The following is a 26,244-nucleotide window of genomic DNA, read 5'->3' on the forward strand; positions in this document are numbered from 1 at the left end:
TGTGTGACAGAAACCACACATGATGGGCAGGAAGTTGATCTCTCCCATGTTTTCACAAGTTCTGTTGAGCAGGAAGGCAAACTTCCATTCTACAGGCCAGGAGAGTAAGGCCTGGGGGTGTGCCAAGAGGGAAAAGGCTGAAGCTCCATCTTCTTTGTTCGCAGGCCCAGTGAAGGAAGGTGCGCCTGATGACCTGTATTAGAGTGGTTCAGCTTCTCCCCACAAGAGGGTGGGATTCAGCATATCCCCCTAGAAGGCCCAGCGACAAAGAGGAAGTCTCACTACTGCTTTGGAGACTAGCAGCCCAGGCATCCTGGGCAGAGGCTGGAGTGGACAGGAGTCAGGGGTTCATTAAAGCCCAGATAAGAAATCAGTAAGGTGAAAGAAACCAGGATGCTGGGTCCAAAGCAAAAGGAAACGGGCCAGAGTGGTGCTGACACCTCAGCCCTGTTATGCCTGCCAGGGCCCCACTCACCAGGCCTGAGTCCCCAGAGGCCTCCTTCCTACTCCCTATTTCACTCCCGTGCTCAGAGGCAGGTCTGCGGCTTGGCTGGGAGCTCCAGGGACTGAGGGAGCCGGCGAAGCAGCTGTGGGACAGACCACATAGCTAAAACCCGGCGGGCCATAGGGCCCCGCGGAGGAAGCCCCAGCAGGCGGACCAGGCAGCCCGAAAAACCTCCCGAAGCTCCCAGCCTGTTGCTTATTCATTCAGAGTGGGAAAACGCCAGCCCAGCGCGGCCAGCCACAGCCGGGCTGGCCATGTAAGGCCCCCAGGCGGCCCTGCCTGCCCGGTGCCCTGCAGAGAGCCTCGTGCAGCCCTGGGCACCGCCCCTGCCCTGCCCTGACCCCCTTGGCCTCGAAATGCTGTCATCGGAGGAGCCGTCCCGCTCGGGACAAGGCCAGGATGGACAAAGCTAGAGCTGGGGCGGGCAAGGAGCCGTCCTGTCCTCGAGGCCGTGGGAAGAGAAGCACGCACGGGGGGCCACTCCTGAGAGCCTCTCGGTCCACCGGGCCTCCGCAGAGGGGCCACCATGGCTCTGGCCCTAACCGGCTGGCAGCTGGTGTGGGGCGCCTGCGTCTGCGTCCTGGTGCACGGGCAGCAGGCGCCGCCAGGGCAGGGCTCGGACCCGGGACGCTGGCGGCAGCTGATCCAGTGGGAGAACAACGGGCAGGTGTACAGCCTGCTCAACTCGGGCGCGGAGTACGTGCCGCCGGGGCCTCAGGGCTCCGAGGTTAATTCCCGGGTGCTGCTGGCGGGCGCGCCCCAGGCCCCTCCGCGGCGCAGCCAGGGGGGCCTCCGGCGTCGGCAGGCCCCGTCCCTGCCCCTGCCGGGGCGCGTCGGCTCAGACACCGTGCGCGGCCAAGCGCGGCACCCCTTCGGCTTCGGCCAGGTGCCCGACAACTGGCGCGAGGTGGCCGTCGGGGACAACACGGGCATGGCCCGGGCCCGCACCTCTGTCTCCCAGCAACGGCACGGGGGCTCCGCCTCCTCGGTCTCGGCCTCGGCCTTCGCCAGCACCTACCGCCAGCCGTCCTCCTTCCCGCAGCAGCAGTTCCCCTACCCGCAGGCGCCCTTCGTCAGCCAGTACGAAACGTACGACCCCGCGACGCGGACCTACGACCAGGGCTACGTGTACTACCGCAGCGCGGGCGGCGGCCTGGGCGCGGCGGCCGTGGCCTCGGCGGGGGTCGTCTACCCCTTCCAGCCGCGGGCGCGCTACGAGGAGTACGGAGGTGGCGGCGGCGAGGAGCAGCCCGAGTACCCGTCGCAGGGCTTCTATCCGGCCGCCCCGGAGAGGCCGTACGCGCCGCAGCCCGCCGACGGCCTGGACCGGCGCTACTCGCACAGCCTGTACCACGAGGGCACCGCGGGCCTCGAGCCGGCCTACCCCGACCCCGGCCCCGACGCCGCGCAGCCCAACGGGGGCGGCGGGGGCGGCACGTACGGCGGCGGCGGCGGCGGCGGCGGCGACCCCCGCCTCGGCTGGTACCCACCCTACGGCAACATGCCGCCCGAGGCCTACAGCCCGCCGCGGGCCGTGGAGCCGCAGCCCCCCTTCCGCGTGCTGGAGCCTCCCTACCTGCCCGTGCGCAGCTCCGACGCGCCCCCGCCGGGCTCAGAGCGCAACGGCGCGCAGCAGGGCCGCCTGAGCGTGGGCAGCGTGTACCGGCCCAACCAGAACGGTCGAGGTGAGTCCGTCCCTCGCCCGGGGCCTCGTCCATCCTTTACAGAAGGCCTCCCCCGCCTGCTAAGTCAGGACCCCCACCCTGGCCCCCATCGGCAGCCCCAGTGCTTCCCAGGCCTTCGCCGCCGTCCATACATCCCCATCGGCGCCAGGACTTGGCCAGGCAGGCCAAGGCTCTGACTTGGGGGATAGGGGGTGGAGGGGGTGGACAGGCTTTGCAAAGAGACGCTTGGGTCATCTGAGGACACATAAAGGAGCCCCTCTCCCGACCTCTCCCTCGTTCCCACTGGGGCACGTCCTCCCCTCTTGGAGGTGCCCCTCTGCCAGCCTCACAGGGCGAAACACGGAGCATCCGGGTCAGAAAGGCCTCGGGAACACCTCCGGAGGTGTGACAAGTTCCCGGTCACTGGGCATAGGTGGGCTTGGCGTGAATGAACAGGAGGTTAGAAGAGAGGGTCTGGCCTGACAGGAGAGCAGATTGGACCACCCGGGGTTCCTTCGTGGGACTGCCAGGCCTGGACTAGAGAGGCAAGTGAGGCACTGGCCTGGGCTCCAAAAAGTAATCGACTTAAGAATATTTCAGTGCATTTTTAGATCAAAAATCATGTCAAAAAAAGATGAACAAAATATCAAAATTTGAAATAGAATGGTGCTGTGCCAAACTGTATTCAAGCCAGTGAAAAACTGAAAATTAGCAGTAGCGATCTGTCTTTATTTGAAATTTTGATATTTTCTTCATCAGATTTCTTTTTTTGCAGTACTGCTTAATTTTAAAAACACTGCCTCAAATATTACTTCCCTTAGTTACTGAGTTTTTAGGTGCCCTCTTAAGTTTTGCACCCCAGGCTAGGAAGAGTCCCTGGAGGCAGTTGTGGACAGGGATAGTGGGGGGGGAGGTTGAAGATATGACCTAGTCTTAGGAAAGCTATCTGCACAGAGGAAGGGGTGGCCTTCTTCAGATGAGCAGCTCCACACACTCTGTTGAAAGGCAGGCTACCTTGGCGAGGGCCCACAAGTGGTCTGGCCAGGGCTGAACAGCCATTGACCTAACCTCTGCCGTCCTAGAGTTCCCTTTCCTGCTTCTGTCTCTGCAAGTCCACAGTCAGCTTTGGTCAAGGTTTTCCATTCAGACCCCAATGTGTATGCATTCCACGTCAGCCTTGCCTCTTTCAGGTTGCAATTAACATTCCTGATTCTTTATTCCTGCTTATCTGCTCCACACCAGGGTGGCTGCGCCAGGCCCACCAGGTTAGGGCTAAGCATTGAGGGGCTCAGGGGCACAGATGCTGCACCTCCAGCCTTCGTTCCTCTGCCTCTGTCCACACGGGGATGCATCCTTGTCATCCAGCCATATTGACCTTGGGTGAGAGGCTGCTGCTGGGTTGCAAGGGTAGGGACTCTTGTCTCTCTATGGGCTGCTGGAGCCCAAGGCTAGGGCAGGGAAGTGTCCCCGTGGTAGTACTCACTCCCTCACATTCAGGGGCTTCCCAGGTGGTGCTAGTGGTAAAGAACTTGCCTGCCAATACAGTAGACGTAAGAGATGCGGGTTCAATCCTTGGGTCGGGAAGGTCCCCTGGAGGAGGGCATGGCAACCCACTCCAGTGTTCTTGCCTGGAGAATCCCATGGACAGAGAGCCTGGTGGGCTACAGTCCATAGTGTCGCAGAGAGTCAGACACGACTAAAGCGATTTAGCTCCAGCTCTCCCTCACATTCAAGGCATAGCCTTCAACTTGGGATGCTGAATGCCACTTTGAGAACCTGCAGGTGCTCAAGATAGGAGCTAGAGGGAGGACCCGTCTATGCTGTGATGAAGGATTTCGTGGCCTCACGTGCATCTGATCCTCAGCAGGACTCGCAGCAGCCCTGCAGTGGTGCGTGGTACCACTCTGCATCAGCCCCTGCTAGAGCTCCGTGGAGGAGAGCACGTTTTACCTATAGGCTAAACTGTTGTGGTGGATTTTCTTAGAATGCAAGACCACGAAGTGGGGCTCAGCCAGAAGTGCTCCACCTCTGGGCGGAGGAGAAAACCCAGGCCTCAAACAGCAGTACTGGCAGAGCCAGGCCTTGGACTCGATGTCTGTGCCCTGAGCCAGTGGGTTTTTCTAACGCCCTTCTGTGACCCGTCAGGTCTTAAGGTTCAGAGGGAGACTGACCAGGGCAAGGCCGTGTCTGGAGTGGGGCTGCTTGGTCCTCAGGAGGGAGGGCCTCTGGCCATTGCCCCTGGGCCCCAGTGTTCATTTGGGATTAAAGACATTTCTCTCCTGAAGGAGATGCCAAGCTGAATCCAGGCCCTGCCCTGAGGGAGGCATAGAGGAGGGGGCATCTCAGTGCTGTGATCGGGCAGGCACTGGGCGGGTGGGGAGAGGATGGTGGTTTAGGGGAGCCAGAGGAGGGGCCTCCCCAGTCAGGGGCTAGGAACCAGGGAGGACTTCTAGGAGGAGTAGGTGCCCAAGTATTTCTGCAAGCTGTCAGCACCCTCCAGGTGCCCCTTCCCTAGTCCTGAGGGAGGGATGGTGTCTGAGTGGGGGCTGCAGGCTAAACTGGGGCTCACAGAGAGGCCAGAGAGGGAGCAGTACCTTCTCCCCCATCATTTGTTCCCCTTCCCACCCTGCTAGGCTGGGACCGTGGAAAATCCAGGCTCAGGGAAGGCCAAGCTTTGTGCTTGAGATCAGACCCCCAGGCCTGGTGTGGGAGTCCAGGGCGGATTCTCCGAGGCTGACCTCATTCCTCCTGGCCGCACACCCAGGGGTCTGAGGCTGGGCGCTGGCAGCCCGTGCGTGTACGGGCGTGGACATGTCCTCACAATACCAAACACATGTGCGCACCGCCCACGGCCTCCACATTTGGGCGATTTCCAAGCGCCTGTCCGGAGTCTGGTTTCTTCCCTGGGTGCCTGTACCCCCTTCCCTCCCACCCTGGAGAGGGGGACCCAAGGGTTCCTGCAATACTGTTGTCTCTGAAACGTGTAACTGGACGGAAGGCAAGGAAACAGAGGCCCAGGTCACATACCTGGCCTGACTGTCCCAGCAAACCCAGGCAGAGGCCTGGGGATGGGGGTGCCTGCTTTCCAGGCCCTGCTGAGACCCCAGAGCTGTGCCCCTCCCTCTCCTATGGCCAGGCCCTCTCCTCCTGGCCTCTGTGTCCCTGTTCCTGCCTCCCCACAGCTTCAGCTCCTCTGACTGGTGATATTTGTGCGGACTAAGATGACTCCAGGCCCTGGAAAACCATGCCTCTTCTCCCAGGGCTCCCCCTTACACCCCCGGCCTGTTTCACTGGTTCTGGCCACCCTGTGAAAATAAGGTGGAGCAGCCGCCCTGGGAGGACAGCCAGTTGGAGGGCATCCTCCCAGAGCACCTCTGATGGCTGTGCCAGCCGTGCCTGGCACAGTTCCTCCAGCCCTATCCTCACACAACCAGTTGGAGCTGTGATTGCCCCCTCCCTGGTTTCTTCCAGTCTGTCCTACGTGTGAGGCAGTTACACCCTTGCATTGCTGACCACATTACTCTCCTGCTCAATGAGGTTCTGGGGCTCCCAAGACCTTCAGGACAAAATTGCAAATGCCTTAGCCTATTGCTCCAGAACCTGAGGCACCTCCTCCTGTCCCCTCCTCCTCCTTCTCTCAGGCCTCCACAGCCCCCAGGGATGGTGCAGACCTAGGTGTTACTAGGGTCTGCTTCTCTCCATCCAGCCTTCTGCACCCAAGAGTCCAGACAGGATCCCTTAGTCCCTGAGAGTGGCCCGGTCTCCCTGCTGCATCTCCTGCTGCCTGCCCCTCTCCCCACCAGAACCTGCCTTCCTGACTCAGGTCACCCACCCACCTCCACAAGGCCAGAAGGAGATGCAGGGGCAGACAGAGTGGGCCTCCACCCAGCAAGCCTCCAGGGTCAGAGCGCCCAGGCAGGAATGACGCTCACAACCCCAGCCATTTGCAGAGGAGCACCTGCTGAGCTTAGAGGCCTCAATGTGCAATTTCATTCACCCCACAAGCCTCCTAGAGAGGTGTGGATTACAGGCCAGTGGTACAGATGAGAAGACTGAGACCCGAGGAGGTCTCACAGCTGGATGCAGCGGAGCCAAGACTTCGCACTGAGCCTGTCATGTCTTCATGGCATTGAGGGGACCCCACCCTCAAGCCACCTGCAAGCCAGGCCTCAGTTCCACCAGCCACCTCCAGGGGGAATAATTCTGCTAGCGTATGTTGGACATTTTATATTTATACATCATCTCTCTTTATTCCCATAGCAACCCCACCAGCCAGATTGCTGATAATCCACCCCAGTTCATAGATAAGGTGGCGGGTTCACTTGCTGATTGTCACATGACCTGTTAGTAGTGAAACCAGAATTTGGGTCTGCATGACTCCCCATCCTGGGTTCTTAACCCCCATGTATTATTTTTTTCCTAAATTTTCATGTATTAAGGCTTACCTCTCAAATCCATTTGGTCATTTAGCAGATGCTTGACTCCTACTGTGTTCTGGGCAGTGAGCACTGGTTGTGACAAAGTGAGATGAAACAGAGTGTGCACAGATTTAGAAGCAAAGAACACCTTCCCAGTGTGTTGTTAACATGAAGCCCTATCATTTCCACTCCAGACTCCAGAATATTTAACAAGCACATGGACAGCACCTGACACTGTTCTTGGAAATTTACAGTTAGAGTCGTTTAGTCCTCATAACGGGCTTCCCAGGTGGCCTAGTAGTAAAGAACCCACCTGCCAGTGCAGGAGACGTAAGAGATGTGGGTTCAATCCCTGGGTCAGGAAGATCCCCTGGCATAGGAAATGGCAACTCACTCCAGTATTCTTGCCTGGAGAATTCCATGGACAGAGGAGGCTGGCGGGCTACAGTCTATGGGGTTGCAAAGAGTAGGACACGACTAAGCACACATACGACCCTTGTTGTTACTATTACTCCCATTTTGCAGATGAGGAAACTGAAGCCCTCGGAGGTTAAGCAACTTGCCCACGATTGCTTTAACTGGTGACTGGTGGAGGCAGAATCACAGCTCAATACTCCTTCTTCCTTCCCTGAAGTTGTCCCAAGTTGCTCCTTCAGAAAGAAATGGAGTCTCAGGCCGAGGAAGCTGGGGTAAAGGGTCAGACAGCTATGGAGACAGAGGGGCCTGGGTCCTCTTGCTGCGCCCCTGTTTGGCAATCGGAGGTCACTGGTGTCGGAACAAACAAGTTGTGTCGGGGACAGCCTCCTTGCAGGCAGACTTCCTGTCTCCTCTCATATCTGCCAGTTGAGGGCCACATCCTCTCCCCCTGCTCTCTAACTGCACTATCCCGGCAGGAAGAGACAGCTCCTATTTTAAATAATTATAATTGCAACTGATATTATTGAACGCTTAATGTGTATCAAGGGCTTCCCTGGTGGCTAGGACGATAAAGAATCCTCTTGCAATTCAGGAGACCCAGTTTTAATCCCTGGGTCGGGAAGATCCCCTGAAGGAGGGCATGCAACCCACTCCAGTATTCTTGCCTGGAGAATCCCATGCAGAGGAGCCTGGCGGGCTACAGTCCATGGGGTCACAGAAGAGTCAGACATGAATGACGTGACTGAGCATGCACAGTATGCCCCAGACACCATGCCAAGCATTTTATTTTTGTTTCCTCCTTTAGTCCTCCCGGCAAGCTTGTGAGGTATTATCACCCCCATTTTACAGAGGAGGCAGCTGAGGCTAGAGTAGTTCGGTAACTCATCTAGGGTCCCAGAATTCATCAGCAGCCAAGCTCAGATCCAGGCTGACTCCCCTCACCAAACCGCTCCAACCTCCCCATCTGCTCCTGCCCCTCAAGGAAGGGTATGTCTCCACCTTCATTGTTTCTCTCAGATCTAAACCCCCTAAGACACAAAAAGTTGGACTTTTTGCCTTGAGTTCGCAGGCCCCACAGAGCCTGTTGGGGTGGTGGCCCAGCAGGGCGCTTCAGGCCTTAGAGGCACCAGTCTACTGCCGCACTTGGCCGGTGGGGGCGGTTCTGGCCTTTCGCCCCCTTCCTCCGCCTCTCTCCCACCCTAGGTGCCCCCATGTCAATGCCCTCTCACCTCCGAAGGGGCACTTCACCTCCAAAGGTTCACTTCTCCCAAGTAGTCCCAGCCCAAGTCCACGCGACTCCTGTCCAAGCCAAGAACACATGGAAAACTCCCCAGGGCAGTGGCTGGAAAGGCAGAAAGGAAGGGCGGGGGAGGAGCCGGTGGTCGGCGGCCCCAGCAGCCCACACCTGCTTCCAATTCTGTGCCCAGCATTCCTGCGGAGCAGCAACCGGCAGGGAGGGAGGCCGGAAGGAGAGGCTGGTCCCGTCCCTCCCCGGCCCTGACCTAACAGCCTCCTCCCCACGGGCGGCTGGAGCCAGAGGGCCTTGCTGTCTGGATTCAGGATTACAGGGCCAGGCTGCACCTGGGTCCCTCTCCCCGTTACTGATGGGCGCCCAGAAACCGGGCATCTCAGCATCACCTGAAAACGGGGAGAGGGCATCAGGACACCAGAGCAGGAGGGTGCTCAGAGGGGGAGGTCCAGGCCAGAGGAGCGTCAGCCACCCGAGTCTCAGGAGAGAAGCCGCCCTTCCTCCCTGCCGTGGGCCAAGGGAACCATGGTTTTCCAGCCCCAAAGCTAATCCTTCCTGAAAAGAAAGGGCTTTTGGAGTCAGCCCCAGCCTCTACGTGGTAATGAAGGCTGTGCTCCCATAGGCAGTGCCAGCAGGCCCTTTGTGGGGTGCCAGCATTTGTCCTCAGGCTCACTGAGGGTATGCAGGTGCCAGGCCCTGAGCTGGGGTCCAGGGAATTCAGGGGCACCCTGAACCCATCCCTGTTCTCGCCAGGGCCTCAGCCCAGGCAGGCAGGATGCCATGGTCCAGGTCCACTTCCTTCTCTCCTCAACTCGCCAGCTCTCAGGGCCCTGGGCCACAGCGGGGTGGCGGCAGACAGGTGGTGGGAGGGGGACAAGGGAGGGGCACCGGGCGGTGGCAGAGGAGGGCTAGTGAGATAGGCCTTGGGACCCCAAGACTGTACCCCGATGAAGCGTGTGTGTGTGCGCGCGCCTGCATATCAGGGGATTCAGGACAAGGGCAGGATGGGGTCAGAGGTCAGTGGCAGAAGAAAAGGTCAGTTGTGCTAGTAGCTGCCTCCTGCTCCTTAGGGTTAAGAAATCTGGAAGGCCAGCTTAAGGCCAGACCGCAGAAGGCTGGCTGTAGAGAGCAGACACCATCTCATGAGGAAATGCAGCCATTCAACAAATATTCCTGGAGTGCCTTACACTGTGCTGGTCCAGAGCTGGGCATTCATGAGGTTGAGAAAAGAGACAAAGTCCCTGTCCTTGTAGATCTTGCATCTTCATGGGTGAACATAATAAGTAAATAATAGAAGGTGGTAAGTGCTGCAGAGAAAGCAGAGAGAAATCAAGGAGCTCTGGAGCGTTGGGAGAGCTTGCAGAGGTGTCAGGGCGGGCGTCACGAAGGTGACGTTTGAACAGAAACTTAAATGAGTCAAGTGGGTGAGCCATGCAGCTATCTGCGTAGAGCATTCCAGACAGAAGAACCAGCCAGTGCGAAGGGCCTGAGGTAGGATCTCCCTGAGCTTTCAGGTGTGTTCCAGCGTGGCTGGAGCAGCATGGCATGGGTGTGGGGGCCTTACAGGAGACAGGCCAGAGAGGTAACGGGGTCCAGACCATGGACGTCCTGTAGGCTACTGTGAGGCCTCTGACTCTCCATTCGTGGGGCAGCCACAGCAGTGACATTTGAGCAGGGTCTCTCTCTGCTATGCTGGGAATGGACTGTGTGGAGGCAGACGGGGGGAGTCTGAGAGGAGGCTGGTACAGAGATCAAGGCTGAGATATCAGCGGCCGGGCCAGGGGATAACAATGAGGTGGGGGGCAGTCAGTTTCAGGATATATTTTGGAGATAGAACCGACGAGCTTTTCCTGATGAATTAGATATGGGGTGTAAGAGAAAGAGAGGGGTCAGGCATGACGGGAAAGGGTCCTGTGTGGCTGAAAGGGTGAAGTCACCATAAGCTGAGATGGGCAGTCCATGGGTTTTGTAAGAAAGATAAAAAGTTCAGGTCACTGAGAAGGGTCTGAGGGGCAGCAAGGGAACCCAGGAGACCATGGGATCTTCAGAGCCTCCTAGAGGTGGAGGCAGGGCACTAGGCAGGGCCTGCAAGAGGGGGGCCCGTGGGTGGGGCAGGCGGGCATGTTCACACTGGGAAGAGTGTGAGTGATCGAGAGGTGTGCGGAGGCGGCAGGAGGCAGAAGCTAGCTCACCTCCCCTGGCGGCCTCCTCCAGCTCAGCCCCGGCTACTTCTGGGTAGTTTGCGCAGTTGAACAAATACCCTTGCCCTCCTCTGAGTCTGGAACTGTCACGCAGAGCAGCGAGGCCATCATTGCCCTTGGACTGCCTCTCCCAGTCTGGTGGGGGCAGCAGATGGGTGCTGGAAGAAGGAGGAAGGAGGGGAACTGAGGAGGGTTAGTGAGGTGGGCTTTGGGGCCTCAAGACTGTACCCAGTATAAGGGTATGTGTGTGTGTGTGTTGTGTAGCAATAAGTCCAGGGCAAGGGCGCTATGGGGTCAGAGGTCAGGGGCAGAAAAGGTCAGTTGTGCTAGGAGATGCCTCCTGATGCTTAGGGTTAAGAGCCCTGGAAGGCCAGGTTAAGGTCAGACTGCAGAAGGCCTTGGCCGCCACCCTGAGAAATCTGAACTTGATTCTGTAGGTGATGGGGAGCCAAGGAAGGTTCTTGGCTAGGCTCAGTGACCATCCTAGCTCCTTTGCCTGGACTGCATTGCCCTTCACGGTGAGCCACAGTGGATCCTGCAGAACCTTGCCTGCCTACTAGTCACCCAGGTGTGGCGCCGACAGTTTAATGTCCTGATTATTAGACCATCATTTCCTAGGATCTATAGCTGCCAGCTCCCGCCCCGGAGGCCCTCCCGGCCCATCCTTATTCCAGGCCGTGCTCTCTGAGCTTCCTGCTCTCCCCACCGAGGGGCTGCTCTGGAGTTGGGCCGCTCAGGCCAAAACATCCCTCTCTGTACATATTTCACAACCCACTGACCGGTTCCTGCTGGACATTGTTTATCCTGCAGCCCCAGGCTCGAGAGATTAGGGCTCTTTGGCATTCCATTTGCCTTCAGCTGCTTCGTGTGAGCAGGAGGCTGGGGAGAAGGATTTCAAAGGAGACGAGGTTTATGAAACTCACGGGAAAGAGGAAGCCAAGAGGAAAACAGGTGAGGTGTTGGCACGCGGAGGGAATGTAACCTCAGACCCTCTGCTCTGGGCAGCCGCCAGGAACCGCTGAGCAGGAGGGAACAGATTCCTCCTAAAGCAGGAAGGATTTAGGTCAGACGGTGGGAGAATTTCCTGGCAGCTAGAGTATCGTCTGCAGAGGTTGTGAGAGGTCCTGGGCTCTTGCCCAAAGCTGGGGAATGGCCTGAATAGCTCCTGAAAAATATTTTAATCTCCCAGTGTTTATGGAGCCATCAAACCTGCTCTCAAGGGATGGTTATTCTAATCTCCCCGTCATCCACGTGGGGAAAGTGAGCCTAAAGAAGGTCCAGGACCTGGAACACGAGGCGCGGGGCGAGATGGCAGATATCGCCTGCTGGACTCTCTCCCACCAGAAGGCCCCAGCTGCGTCCTGCCAGGGAGCGGGAAGACAGTGCTCAGCCTTCCACGGGCTGGCGTAGGGGCCAGCCGGCAGCTCCAGGCCCAGCCCGGGGGAGGCAGGAGGACATCAGACCTCCAAGAGGCAGTGGAAGCGGCCCTGGGTCCCACAGAGAGGAAGCCCAGGGGCAGAGCAGGAATGCCGAGTGCTGGCCCTTGTCCCGCCACTCTGTGTCCTCCCAGCCCTGTAGGCTCCAACAGAGCCCCCAAGGCCAAGGGACTGCCTCTAGACCAGAGGCTGCCTGCAGATGGCCTTGGGACCTGGTTCCCTCACACCCAGCCCCCCCCCCCCCCCCAGCCGAGCAGCCTAGCTTTGGTCATCCCAGGGGCCTTGGCCCTCTGGCTCAATCCTCCCAATCCTCATCCAGACTGTGCAGCCTGAACCCCCGTGGCCAGCACACTGTTTCTGGGGAAGAGTGTTCACAGGGGGTCAGCCCCAGGCTCCCTGCCCTGAGTCAGTCTGTGTTAATGGAAGCAGTGAGGCCTAGACTGGGGCCAGGCCGGCCTAGGGCCTTGCAGAAGGCCTGTGACAGTTGAGTAAGAAGTCAGGCTCCTGCCTACCTCCTGGGCAAGGAAGGCAGGGCACTGAAGGTGACCAGGCCTCCCTTGGTAACCTGAGCAAGCCCATCACCCAGCCTTTGAGGGGTCAACCCCATCCCCAGGAGACTGGCTAGATCGGTATAAACTGTGGAATCGTACTCATAATGACAAGCAATGAACTTGACATATCTTAAAAGTTAACAATGACTGGAAGTCAAGAAACAGAATGAGACCCACGAGGTAATTAATACCCTCACGGATACATACCCACTTCCAATTTTATACAGAGACACAGATGTTCAAAGACATGTCTAAGGGTCAGGGTAAGGATGAAGGTTAAAAAAACTTAATTATGAGAACGGCCTTGCACAAACCAGTGATAATGGTTGCTCTGAAATGAGAATCCAGTTCTCTGCATTTATAAAAACAAGTGTCTCCAGAAAAACTTCCCACTACACTATTTGATAATGTCTCCAGTGCCAGGTCCACAGGCTGGCTGACTCCATACATTCTGCATAAGAGGTCCCAGCCCCACCCCCCCCCCAATTACATCCCATGACTGATGGTTCTCCCTGCCTTCTGATGACCCGATGACCAGGATCTTCCTTTTAAAAGGCACATTTCTTGGGATGGTGGGGAAGAGAGGTGAGCACAGGTCTTGTTGGAACTGAACTTTAACCAACACTGGCCGCACTGTCTGAAGGGCCTGGATGTACCCCACAAGCCAGAGGGAACAAACCCCTACCCCTACATCCACAAGCGCACACTCAAGCCTTGCCTCAGCCCCCTTCCAACATCACACAGCCCACCCACATACCCAAGCCCCTATGGAGAGGCTGAGAGCCCAAGCCTGCAGGCCTGGCTGCTGATGGAATGCCTCCTGGGAGAGCAGCAGAGAAGGAGGCATTGTTCCTTCCTGGGAAAACATACCAGCTGAGGGAGGGGGCCTGCTGTTCCCAGAGACCTCAGTGGGGGATTTTAAGGGGGGTTGGGGGGACCCAGCCTAGACTCTGCCTTTTCCAGTAGCTTCCCCCATGGCAGTGAAGGTGTGACAGAGGAAGGCAGACCAGGGGGAGCCAGTTAGGGGAGTCACAGGACCCCCGTGATGGTCAGAGATACAGAACAAAGAACATAAAATGATGATCAGGGGGATTCCATTTAAGTTCTAGAAAAGGCATAAGTGATCTAAAGTGATTAAAAAGCAGATCAGTGGTTAGGTGGGGGGAGGGAGGGAGGATTTGCTGAGAAGGGGCAGGGAGGAACTTTCAGGAATGGTGGAAGCAGACCGCAGCATGATTGTGGTGGCTCTACACCCTGTGTGCATTTGTCACAGCTTTTCAAACTGGATGCCTAAAATCTGTGCATTTGACTCTGTGTAAATTATAACTTAAAAAAAAGAAAAAATAACACGTCAAGTCCTGGAAGGAGAGGTTGGGACCTGGAAGCTCTTCCTGGGGCTTCCTTGACCTGCGGTGTGACTGTGGGCAGATTCACTGCTCTCTCTGAGCCTCCCTTCCCTTCAGCGCCACTGTGAGCCGTGGTTTCCTGAGGGAGACAGGGTGAGGAGCATGCTGGTGGATGAGTGGAGCAGTAAAGTATGAAGCCACTGATCATTAAAGAAGCTTGCCTGACGGAGACTGACAGCTTAACAGTCAGCCAGCCCTGAAGCACGCTGAGGGGGTGAGTGGGGCCTGAGCCCTGCCCTCAGGGAGTACAGACTGCAGGGGAGCAGACACAGGTAAATATGATGAAATCTAGTAGTGAGGCAGAAGTGTGAGCAGCTTGGAATGTAACTGCCAATCAGAGAAGCCTTCCTGGAGCAGGAGGCACCTGCCTGAACCTGAGGTTCCTCAACAGTCGGAGGAAAATGGTCATCTTTGGCTCAGCCTAGGACCAGGACCAAGGTTCAGTGTGTGGCCAGGATCAGAATTCAGTATGTGGTCAGAGTCACGGAGCAGTCAGAGGCCAGGAGTGGCACCAGCCCCGAGTATCCCCAGCCTCTTAGCTGGCTCTTCCAGCTTCCCTGGACGAGGAAGGGTCGGGCCAGAAAGTGCTGTACAGTCATCTGTGCAGTGTTTATTGAAACCCAGCCTGGGGTGGGGGTGGCAGACTGCCTGGTGCCAAATGTGGGTCTCATGCAGCTTCAGGCCCAGCTGACCCACCACCACATGTTGCTGAGGGAAAGGCTCTTTGATAATGGGAAGGGGGCCATTCCTGGCCATTCACCCCGCTCTCCCCCACACACAAGCTTCTGTGGACAAGAAAGTGAGACACAGCTTGATATGGAGGTGGCCCTTGCTTTCAGGGCCTGACACTCCCTGGGGAAATGACTGCAAGCATTCCTAGGGGCTTGAGTAACGGGGCCGAGGCTGGCCAAGACAGCCCCCATCAGCCAGGAGCCACCTCATCCTCACCCACCCTTGTGCTCCTTGCTTCCTCTTCATTCCAAGCAGGTGAGATCACACTGGCTGCTCCAGCCTGAGGCTTGGGCCCTAGGCAGGCAGGGGTAAGGTCTGGGAGCCCCAGAGATGTATTTGTGAGGGGTGACAGGCAGGCAGAAACCTCTGGGAAAGGCTCAGAAGCCAGCGTCCCCCTCTTCTGTCTCGTCTTCTGGACCTGCAAGCTGACGAGGGTTTTGGCAGTAAGAAGAAGGGGCTAGAATCCTGTCCATGTGACTCAAGCCCCCTCACTGTGCCTGCCCCCAAAAAAACAGAGGGCTTGAAAGAAGCTAAGAAGAGCTTACAGCTTCATTTTATCATTTATCTGCCAGAAGCCCTGCAGCATGAGAGGGGAGGGGACATGGAGGCCCAGGCCCATTCCCCTTTAAGCTGGTGGCTGAGCTGGGATGGAGCCCAGGGCTCTGGAGTCCCCCTGCCCACCTCCCACCCCACCCCTTCCACACACCCAACATCAAGATCTTTCCGTCTTTATTCTGTGTGGCTAGGGTCTGGACACCTGAGTTCAGCTTCTGCTTAGTCCTATTAACTCACTGGGATGAAGTTATGTACCGGGGTGGGGGTGGGGAGCAGAATGGACAGACCCTTGGCTGCAGCCTGACCAGAGGAACAAGTGATCCGGGGACTGGACCAGACTCCAGACTTCCCCTGGGCACTGGGCCCCAGGCCCTCCTCAGACTGGAGGCCAGAGGCTGCAGACGGGAAGGTGTGGTCCGCTCTGGGGGCCAGTGACAGGATGAAAGGAATCCTGAGCAAGGCGGGCTGGGTGCCCAAGCCAAGAATCCTGCCCTGTCAGCAGCCTGCTCCCGGGACGTGTTTTCCTGTGAGCCCATCCCTTCCTGGCCACCCTCACTTCTGCCAACCGCCATTCACCTGGCTCTGCCCAGGAGCCTTCTGGTACCCGCTGAGGGCTGGAAGCCCAGGGCACGCTCTCGGCGGTTCACGAAGAATGCCAGCTGCAAGGGAGAGAGGAGCAGAGAGTGTCTGGGGGCTGGTGCCCTGGCAAATAAGGACACCAAGGGGAGTGTCTGCGTCAGGAAATTGCTTGGTTCACTCGGTCCTGCCCCCAGGCCCTTGTTCATGCTACGCCCCCTGCCAAGAGCACTCTTTTGTCTTCTAAGGTTCTTCAAATCCGCTCCCCCCAGTCCCCCAGGAGGCTCAGTGGTCCCCACAGTGTGGGGTTCCAGAGGTGAGCCCCTGCTCCCTGACCTCCCTGACCCCACACCTGAGCCTAGAGAGAATGGTTCATGTCACACACCTCGCTCACACACACATTGGGAGGCTTCCAGGAGGAGGTGACAGCCAGTGCAGAGAACTGAGAATGACCAAGGACATTTGGGGTTGGGGAGGTCTCTGGGCTTTAACCCCGACCCTCCTCAATGCCAAGCTATCGCTCCCTCCTCTCTCTCCCACTCCTGACTCCAGGCCTCCCTGACTTGGTCCCAGACCCCAACTACGTGCAAGCATCCACTTACGTCCAGAGAGCCCACCTGTACTCCCTGCGGTGTGCTGCGGAGGAGAAGTGCCTGGCCAGGTAAGATGAAGTGCGGACGGTAGTCAGGAGTCACCCAGAACCTGCCTGCAGGCTGCACCACCCTGGCCTTCTCACTGGTGGGCCTGGTCTGCCCCCAGGGTATCAGGTGGGGAAGGGAATGGGGAGATCCAGCTTTTATGTACACATCACCCTGAAGGGAACTTAACGACATTTCATCTTCACACCCACTAGTGATAAAGAACCTGCCTGCCAATGCAGGAGACTATAAGAGATACGGGTTCTATCCCTGGGTTGGAAAGATCCCCTGGAGAAGGAAATGGCAACTCACTCCAGTATTCTTACCTGGAGAATCCCATGGACAGAGGAGCCTGGTGGGCTACAGTCCTTGGGGTTGCAGAGTCAGACATGACTGAGCAACTTAGCATGCAACTTCACACCAACCCCAAAGGGTCTGTGTTGCCCCATCAGTAACTGAGGAGCAGTGAGAGGAACTGCATCGTGAGAAGGTCCCAGGCAAGTCTAGCTGCTGTCAGGACAGAGGGCAGGATTATGGAGCCATCTCTACAGAGGACGGGGGAGGCTGATGGAAGGGGCCAAGGGCACAGGTGACAGTGAGGCCTCCATTGTGTGTTGCACTAGAGAGGGGGGAAGGTCATCAGTTTACTTGAACCCAGGGGGTGAGCACAGCTGACTCTCCATTATAACTGATTAATTCTGCCTCTTGCAGAGCTTGCTTCTCAGTTTGACAGCGAATGTTCTGGTCAAATATGTATGCATTGAGGACATCTCCCCATGCTAAAACAACTAGTTAAAGGTTACATTGACTTACTTCTTTTGTTTACATCCCTCTGTGTTGAAAGCACCTATTTTTCTTAATTATTTGCTTTTTTAAAGCAGTTGAACTCTCCTTTCACTTCTGCATATCTGGGAAGCCCTTGGGGATCTCAGCATTTTTTCATTGAGGGAAACTCTCATTCACTGCCACTCAAGAGTAGCTGACCACAGACTGTTATCTATCTGTAATGAAATGAGGGGCTTGCACTGGAATGTCACTCAATTCACCACTTCCTTCATCGAGAAAGTCTTGCTTCAAAAAAAGAAGTATCAGCTGAACTAGACCATGTGATCAGTGATGTAGCTGATTCACATGTTGGTGGAAGTTCCTTATCTCCTTACAGACTGGCCACAGACAGTGTGAGAGCTGGCAGAGGTCCAGGGACCACACGTGAGTGCCCTCAGCTGGCCTGCCCACTCAGGTCTCATGCCTGGGAACAGGGCGTCATAGTACGCTCTTACTACATCACCTTCAGAGACCAGGAGCGCAGTCTCCATGGCTGTCCACTGAGGCTGAGTCAAAACCAAGCTGTTACTCCATCTTCATGGAACATCCTGTGTGCCCACACCTGGGCCCCCAGGTGGACTGGGGAGGAGGCAGCCGGGGCTCCGTCCAAGGGCTCTTTTGATCTAGCTGGAGAGGTAGCCGCTCACCCAGACCCAAGCGACAGGGAGTGGAGGAGAGCTAGAAGGGGTGGTTGGCAGGCTGGAGCCGTGCGAGGCCAGAGGAGGGGGAGGTTGGCAGGGGCTGAGGCATCCGCGGAGGCTGGCCGTGGGATACAGACCTAGAAAATGCAGCAGGACCGACGCCCTGGAGCGGCAGGGCCCTCGGAGATGGCCGAAAGCATGGGCCACAGACCGGTGCCAGTTCACAGACAGTAGGCGGGACTCAGACGAGGGAAGGGACTTGCTCCAAGTCTCACCGCGGCTTTGTGGCCAAGCTGGGCCTAGAACCCAGACCCTAATGGGTTCCCACGGTGTGCCGAGCCCAACAGAAGGGCAGGATTTAGCTGAACAGAGGGAAGGAGGATGTTCTGTTCCAGCGCAGACAGAGACAAATTCCAAGCCTCCCTCAGACAAGGCCAAGGGACTTACATCCTGGCAGACAGAAGCCTGCAGTGCCTGGTGTCCAGACATCTTCTCACAGAGAGCTAATCCCCATGACTGGCCACCTCCTGCCTCTGGCCTCAGGGCCCAGCCCTTAGTGATTGCTAGGGAAGTGCCCCTGAGGCTGGCCAAGACAGCTGTCCGCAGTCAGCTGAGGAGGGGGGAGCCTGCAGTCAGCCCCTTCTCCTACATACGGGGTGTGTGGACATGTGTCCCTTCACTGCTGCCCCCGAGTTCTCTCTTTTCCCTTCCCTCCTCACATGGCCCATCTCAGCTGGCAACTGGGGGACAGAAAGTGAATTGTGAGCAGGCAGTCTGCAACCAGTGTTCCCCCAGCAAAACAGGTCGGGTAGCTGGCCCTGAAGCCACAGAATCAGGGAAGAGTACTCACACAGACCGCCGGCTGTGTGTGGTATCAGGGCGTGCCGGAGGCAGTGCTGTTAGGTCTCCCAGGCAGTCAAGATCCCTCTAAGTGGGGCAATCTCAGCAGACTTCCTGGAGGAGGGGACCTGAGTTGGGGCTAAGAGGCTGGTTGGGTTCTGGGTCAAATGAACAGAACAGACAAAAGTAGAGATCAGTGAAAGAGTTAAGTCTGTTTGGGAAAAAGTATTTGAAGCTAGAACCCAGGGTGTAGGGGGAAGTCAGAATCTCTTGGACAAGGCTATTTTTCAAAAGCCCTCCAAAGATTTTGATATGCCCGCACGCTCCGTTGTGTCTCACTCTTTGCGACCCCATAGACTGTAACCCACCAGGCTTCTGTCCATGGGATTCTCCAGGCAAGAATACTGGAGTGGGTATCCATTCCCTTCTCCAGGGTATCTCCCCAACCCAGGGATCAAACCCGGATCTCTAGCATTACAAGCAGATTCTTAACCATCTAAGTCACCACGCTTAGAGACTGTCCCCAACTGAGAGTCATAAGCAGGCATCAGGGGCCCTCAGAGCGTCACTATCAGGCCCCGCTTTAGAGCGTCCCCACTGGCAGCTTCCAGCCACACGGCAGAGGGGAGGGGGCGGCCGGCAGAGAGGAGGGGGCGGCCGGCAGAGGGGAGGGGGCGGCCGGCGGAGGGGAGGGGCGGCCCAGAGGGGAGGGGGCGGCCGGCGGAGGGGCGGGGGCGGCCGGCGGAGGGGCGGGGGCGGCCGGCGGAGGGGCGGGGCGGCCGGCGGAGGGGAGGGGGCGGCCGGCGGAGGGGAGGGGGCGGCCGGCGGAGGGTCGGGGGTGGCCGGCGGAGGGGAGGGGGCGGCCGGCGGAGGGGAGGAGGCCTGAGCCTTGGCTGCAACGCAGGGACCAGCTGTGAGAACCTTCAGGAACAAGACGGCCCCCGCGGGGTGTCTCTGGCTGGTACCTGAGCGCCCCCCGCTCTCCCCACCTGTCCCCACAGCACGGCCTACGGCCCCGAGGCCACCGACTACGACGTGCGCGTGCTGCTGCGTTTCCCCCAGCGCGTGAAGAACCAGGGCACAGCGGACTTCCTCCCGAACCGGCCGCGGCATACGTGGGAGTGGCACAGCTGCCACCAGTGAGCTGCCGCCCCCGTCTGGGCCCGGACCCGCGCCCCCGCGAGCGCTCGGGAGGGGCGGGGCTGGGGGCGGGGCTGGGGAGAGGGCCCCCAGAGGGGTTCCATCACTGGGGCAAGGACTTTTCAGCAGAGCCTCAGCAACGGGGCTGGAAGACGGGACATAGAAGGATCGGTCTGGATAGGAGATGAAAGTGTCTCGAATGCAGGGCATCGCCCAAGGGAGGCCAGGATAGGGAGGAGTGAGAGGTCCTGCGGAGGTGCCCTCCTAGGGTGCCTGGCTTGGTGGGGACACCAGAGATGCTGCCCGTGGGACCCAGGAGCCCAGGCTGGTCAGGAGGCAGGGTCACCTGGGCCATCTCGGGAGGGGAGCGGGCTGGGCAGGGCGGCCTAGGCCCTCTTCTCCCTCTTCCTCTCCCGCCCCAGGCACTACCACAGCATGGACGAGTTCAGCCACTACGACCTGCTGGACGCAGCCACAGGCAAGAAGGTGGCTGAGGGCCACAAGGCCAGCTTCTGCCTGGAGGACAGCACCTGTGACTTCGGCAACCTCAAGCGCTATGCCTGCACCTCTCACACACAGGTCAGGTCAGGTCGGGCTGGAGAGGCGGGGCCGGGCTCCAGACTACGGGGCAGAGATGCCTGGGGATGGGAGGCTGGGCCACCCTGAAGACAGGCTAGCACTGAGACTCCTGGCCACCCTGCTCCTCCAGAGTGCAGGTCTTCTCGCCAGTCCTCAGGCCGCCGCAGGGCTCCTCGGGGCCTACCCTGCACCTCCATTTCCAGGGGTGTCTGCTCATGGAAGGAAAACATTCCAAGGAAGTCTGGATGGCTTAATGTTCTATTTGTCTAGCTGGGCCCCCAAATCCATCTTTCTGTCCAGAGAGTGTCCATCTATCCTGCCTATCTCTCTCTGTCCATTCATCCATCCGTCTCTCCCAAGCATCCCCCCACCTTCATCTCACCCCTCCTTCTGGTTATTACATCTCTCATTGCTCTGGTCCATCTGCCCAGTGGGCCTAGTACAGGGCAGAGCCATGCTGAGCTGCTCCCTGGCAAGGGGCGGGGTGGGGGGCAAGGTCAGGACAAAGCACAGAGCAAGGAGGCCCCAGGCTGCTAAAGTGGGCGTGGGGTGGCTCTCTGAGGAGTGCACAGCACCCCAACCTCTGCTCCTGTCCCCTCTCCTAGGGCCTGAGCCCAGGCTGCTATGACACATACAACGCAGACATCGATTGCCAGTGGATTGACATCACCGATGTACAGCCCGGGAACTACATCCTCAAGGTGGGGCCCCTAGAGGCACTCCTCCAGCCTGATGTCCCCACCCCTGACATAAGCTGCACATTCTGGGTGTACACCCTCTGGGTGTTAGATCTCACAGGCAGTCAAGAGCACTCTAAACGGGGCGATCACGGTAGACTTCCTGCGGGAGGGGACCTGAATTGGATCTAGAAGGCTGGGTGGATTCTGGGTCAAGTGAACAGAAGTGAAAGAGTTAAGTCTGTTTGGGAAGCAGTATTTGAAGCTGGAAAGAAGGGTGTAGAGGGAAGGGGAGGCCAGTATCTCCAGGCTAAGTCTCCTTCTTCATACTCCTGTTGCTTTGCAACTAATGATGTCCCCTGAGATCTGCACTTCACATCTGAAGGTCTTAGTCTCAGTCAGACACAGTCTCTTCCCATAAAAACTCCAAGGAAACTGCAGCCCGGGTGTGGTAATGCTGGAGGAGGGGGTGACTCCCTTCCCTAAGTGACAGAGGACTTGGAGAGCCATGTAGTCCATCCCCCTGTATGTGGGCAGGGCAGGCTCTGTGCCATCTGGGAGAGGACACTGCCCTTCCCTGAGACACAGCTCCTCACAGGACCCCCTGCAAAGCCAAGGGCTTTATCCCCTCTGGCCTGAACCCCTCCTCCACGTCCAATCATCCCAATGCCCCTTGGTTAGGGGCACAAGTAGAAAAGTGCGTCAGGGGCACAGAACCCAGCATGGTGCCTCCATGCAGGCTGGGCAGGGGCCAGGTCATCACAGCCTCACCTGCGGGAGCCAAATCTTAGCCTCTTCCTTGCAGGTGCAAAGCCAGAGTGGGACTAACTCTGTGAGCTCTCTCTCAGAAGGAGAAGAGCTCCTTGGGCTCTTTTCTACTCTGGAGTAAAAGAAGAGCAGAGAAGGTGGGCCTGGAAAGCAGCTTTAACCTGCACAAAGATGGGCTGCTAGGCAGCTGCATTCAGAACCCAGCAACCCAGAAGCTGTTGGTTGTAGCCCTGAATGAGCACCTCTCACTGGGCTTGGTGAGGCCTCTGCTAAGCCTCACCCAGGGGCCAGCATTGTTCAGGGTATCTTTTTTCTTCCCTCATTCCTCCACTCAACAAACTCACACAAAAGCCCTTCTGAGTTCTAGGTTCCAAGGATTCAAGACATGTAATGCCCAGTTCCTGCCTCTAATAAATGTAACTTAAAGACAGTATCACTGCATCTCTTCTTAAATGTTCTGCAGATAAGGCTAGGTGTGGCCTAACCCAGTGAAACCCTCTCCTGTCAGTCCAACATTTTAAAGACTTCCTTGTGTCCCAACAACTCTTCTTCAGCCAGGTTATGCTAGGGTCATCATCTCAGTTGAGTGTCAGGTGCCTTGGGCTCCAGGTCAGGAGATGCCTCCTGGCATCAGATAGGCCATCAGCGGGTCATCTAGATGGGCACGCATGGTGAAAGGGTACCGGCTTCATAGTCAGGGAGACTAGGCATGGGATCCCTGCCCAGCCCCTCACTCACTGCTGGGTTCCCTGGGGCAGTGGCTCTGAATGCCCTGTGCCAGGCCCCCTGTCCTGACCTCTGACTGAGGAAGCTGCCTGTCTTCCAAGAAGGGTGATCTGATGACGCTTTCTTTGACCATGAGCTGTCTCTTCCTTCCTCTCTCTGTGTCTCTGCATCTTCTCCCGTCTCTGCATCAGTGCGTCTCTTGGTCTGGAGTGGTCTTTCTCCATCTGCGTGTCTCCCTCTCTTTGTCGCCTCTGTGTCTGCCCGTCTGCCTCTCCACCTTCCTTGGCGACCAAGTGAAGCACAGCTCCCTGATCAGATCCCTTTCCATCTGTTCCCTTCCTTCCTCAGGTGCATGTGAACCCAAAGTACATCGTTTTGGAGTCTGACTTCACCAACAATGTAGTGAGATGCAACATCCATTATACAGGTCGCTACGTTTCTACAACAAACTGCAAAATCGTCCAGTAAGTGTTCACCCACCCTGCTCCCTGCCCCAGCCCCTCTCCTCCTCGAGGAGCAGGCAGGGCCACCCGAAACACGGAGGATGCCTGCCCTCTGGGTCACCTTGGTGGCCATGCACGGCTGCAGCTGGACCAGCCCCCAGACTGTGCAGGAGGAGGCTCGTCTGTGCCCACCCCAAGCCCAGTGCTCGGGATGGGGGTGGCGCTCGGGCTGCGGGCGCTGATCTGGGGCGTGGCCCCCCATCTCTCAACTGGAGACTGGCAGGAGGCAGCGAGGAGGTGCAGGGCCCGGCAGGCCTCATTCTGTGACTCCCTCGCTCTGTGACCTCAGGCAGCTCGTCTCACCTCTCTGATCTTTTCTCTTCGACACTTCCCAGGCAGGCTTGTGAGGCAGATTGAAAGGCCTGACAGCTGTCTCTACGTGTTCCAGAACCCTTACACTGGTGCTCAGTGATGGGCAGCTGTGTGAGCCTTAGCGTCTCTGTAAGGTGGATTGAATGCAGCAGTCCCAGATTAGAAGGGATTCTGGCTGGAGTCACTTCTAATCGGTCATCAGCCCCTGGGCCCCATTGTGGAGGGAGCTGATAAACTCTGCACCCAGGCCTTTGGCACATGGCTCCTCAGCTGCCCGAGCTGGCTGTCCTCAGCCTCTCTCCTGATTCCTCACGTGAAGTACTTTGCAGAGGGCCTGCCTGCTTACAAACTCATTAAGAAAATGCAGCCGCACTCTGTGTGAGTTTTAAATGCTTGATTGGGTCAAAGCAACTCTCTTCCATTTAAAAAATAAAGAAAAAAAGAATAGTCTTCTAGAGCTGTAGTCCGTCAGCTAGGGGACAAGTGGCAGGGATTGCAAGGCCCAGAGAAGCATTTCACCCCAAACACGCCTGCTTATTAATGGTTCACAGATATGAGAGGCTTAGCCTATCTCCAGAGTCAGGGCTCAGAGTGTGACCGGGATTAGGGCTCCGTGTGTGACCAGGATTAAGGCTCAGCATGTGACCAGGGTCAGGGCTTGGTATGCGAGGGCTCCGTGTGTGTTTACAGATAGCCCCTTCACCCTTGGCTGCTACCACTAAGCTAACTGTTCCCAGCCCCCCACCGCACTGTGAGAACAGTAGCCTCTGGTTCAATTCAGAGATTCTATTCCTCATTAGTGGGATTAGATCAGAATTATCCAGGTCACAGAGTGACCTGGGAACGACCGACTCCTGCCCCATCCCTGGCAACCTAGCCCTTTGGCAGGCCTGGGTTTCCAGCACCTTCTTGCTCCTCAGGGCTTGTCTCTTTCAGCCATTAAAAGTCCAGGGGTCACCTAAACAGTAGAGGTTTTCTGGGAAGCAGTTGAAGGAAGGAGTAGCAGGGGCGGGCGGGATGGAGTCAGGAGCCATACAAGAGGAAAGGGGGCAGAGGCGGGAGCGAGGGAGGCAGGGAGCCCACACGCCCTCTTGTCGCTCCTGCTGCTGTTGGGGGGAGCATCCAAACAGCCCCCTGTTTTCCGGGAGGCACGGTGAGCTGGGCCCCTCAGCGGGGTGGACAGAGCAGCTGCCCACACCCTCTCCAGCTCCCCGGGGGCCTGCGGGCACCAGGAATGCCGAGGCCCTTCCTTCCGAGCCCTTTACATAAGTGCTTGGAGAGGCTCAGGTCTCATTAGCGCGTCTCCGCGACCCTGACCGCAGGCAGGCGGCTGGGCCAGCACACAGGAAGCTGGAAGGAGCGTTCCCAGAAAGGCCACGGGACTGACGCCTGTGGGTTTCAATCATGTTTCTGAAGAGGAAAAAGAAGGCCATTTTTTTTTTTCCCCAAAAGTACTGAGTTAGAAGAAATAAGAAAGTATTTTCAGACAGTAGCAGCTCTGCTAATGGCCCAGAAAAAGAGTCTGGAGCTCAGGGCATGGGGCGGTGTGCTGCCCAGACCACACCCTGGGCGGGATCCCATGAAACCCCTCTTCTTAGAGCTGGGGGTGCAAGGAGAAATATCAATAACCTCGGATATGCAGATGTCACCATCCTTATGGCAGAAAGCGAAGAACTAAAGAATCGCTTGATGAAAGTGAAAGAGGAGAGTGAAAAAGTCGGCTTAAAACTCAACATTCTGAAAACTAAGATCATGGCATCTGGTCCCTGAGCCCCCGTGACTGAGGGGAGTGGAGGGGAACCGCCCAGCTGGGGAGGTGGTGGTGGGGGGCCTAGCTGACAGTCGAGTGAGGTCTCCCTGCCCCTCAGCCTGCCGCTGACCTGCTCTCTTTCTTTCCTTAGATCCTGATCCCGGGGAGGTGTATACAGCCGGCCCACCTCCTCACCTCCCAAAGCAGGCCCTGCTCCCCAGGCAGCCTCCCGCCAGGACGAGCCCGGCCAAGGGGCCCAGCCCCCACTCACAGGCAGGGGCAGCTGGACCGCGGGAGCATCCTTCCCTGCCCGCCTCAGGGAGCGAACGGGGACCGAAACCACAGGGACTCCGGATGCCAGGCCCCACTGTGTACTTAACTCTCCCCCACCACATTATTTTGTTGGTTGTTGGTTTTTATTTTTTATATTTTGGCCATACCACAGAGTAAGATTGCCCAGGCCTGGGCTGAATAAAACAAGGTTTTTCTACTCCGTGGTTTTCTACATGTGGCCTGCCGGCCAGGATGACCAGAGCTAGGTTGGGCTCAGGGGACATGCTCGGGCTCCATCCTTCGCAGCAGAATGTGGAGAGGGCAGCCACCACCCGCCAGGACCACAGCTTGACCCAGAGGGCCTCGAGCCCCCGCTGGAAGCCCCATAGGGGCTCTCCCGGCGCCAAGTGCGCTGCGTGGGGAGAGGCCCCCGGCATCTCACCCTCCACCACCACCCACCCCCCTCGCTCTCACACAGTCACCCCCTCCACCAGCCACCTGCCCCCTTCTCGCATACTGAGCACCTACTGAATGCCCAGCCTACGGTGGAATGGAGCCACTAGAGCCGGAGACAGTTCCTGCTCACAGGGGCTGGAGCGGGTGCACCCCCCAACGCGAAAACATTCCCTCCCTAGTCAGACGGCCCCGGGGGAAAGTGGTGGAGCCCGGGAAGGGAAGGGAGAAGAGTTTACTTGGCAGAGGCTGATGGAGACAGCGGCCCTTTCGCTCCTGTCCTGGCAGCGGTACCCTGAGCTCCTGGACCCTGGATCCAGGCTGGAAGGAGCAAAGGAAGGCACTTGCCCGGTTCCTTCTCCTCCCACAAGCCCTTGGAACACCTTTGCACCCACCTGCCTCCTGCCAG

At 57.7% G+C, this 26,244-nt stretch overlaps 1 protein-coding gene across 2 annotated transcripts; it reads left to right on the forward strand.

Annotated features, from left to right (window-relative positions):
* The first annotated feature begins 694 nt into the window (after positions 1–694).
* LOXL1 (lysyl oxidase like 1) lies at positions 695–25,599 on the forward strand. Of its 2 annotated transcripts, none has more exons than XM_020897970.2 (7): positions 695–2,190; positions 16,263–16,371; positions 19,656–19,793; positions 20,217–20,373; positions 20,979–21,074; positions 22,893–23,008; positions 25,261–25,599. In XM_020897970.2, exons 1-7 carry the CDS (start codon positions 1,032–1,034, stop codon positions 25,265–25,267), a joined length of 1,782 nt encoding a protein of 593 aa, XP_020753629.2. In that variant the 5' UTR covers positions 695–1,031; the 3' UTR covers positions 25,268–25,599. The 2 variants fall into 2 exon arrangements, with proteins under 2 accessions (XP_020753629.2, XP_020753630.2); XM_020897971.2 differs by lacking the exon at positions 695–2,190 and adding an exon at positions 14,020–14,834.
* The last annotated feature ends 645 nt before the right edge of the window (positions 25,600–26,244 follow it).

The sequence above is a fragment of the Odocoileus virginianus genome, chromosome 16 (assembly GCF_023699985.2).
Source record: "Odocoileus virginianus isolate 20LAN1187 ecotype Illinois chromosome 16, Ovbor_1.2, whole genome shotgun sequence".
Classification (NCBI taxonomy): domain Eukaryota; kingdom Metazoa; phylum Chordata; class Mammalia; order Artiodactyla; family Cervidae; genus Odocoileus; species Odocoileus virginianus.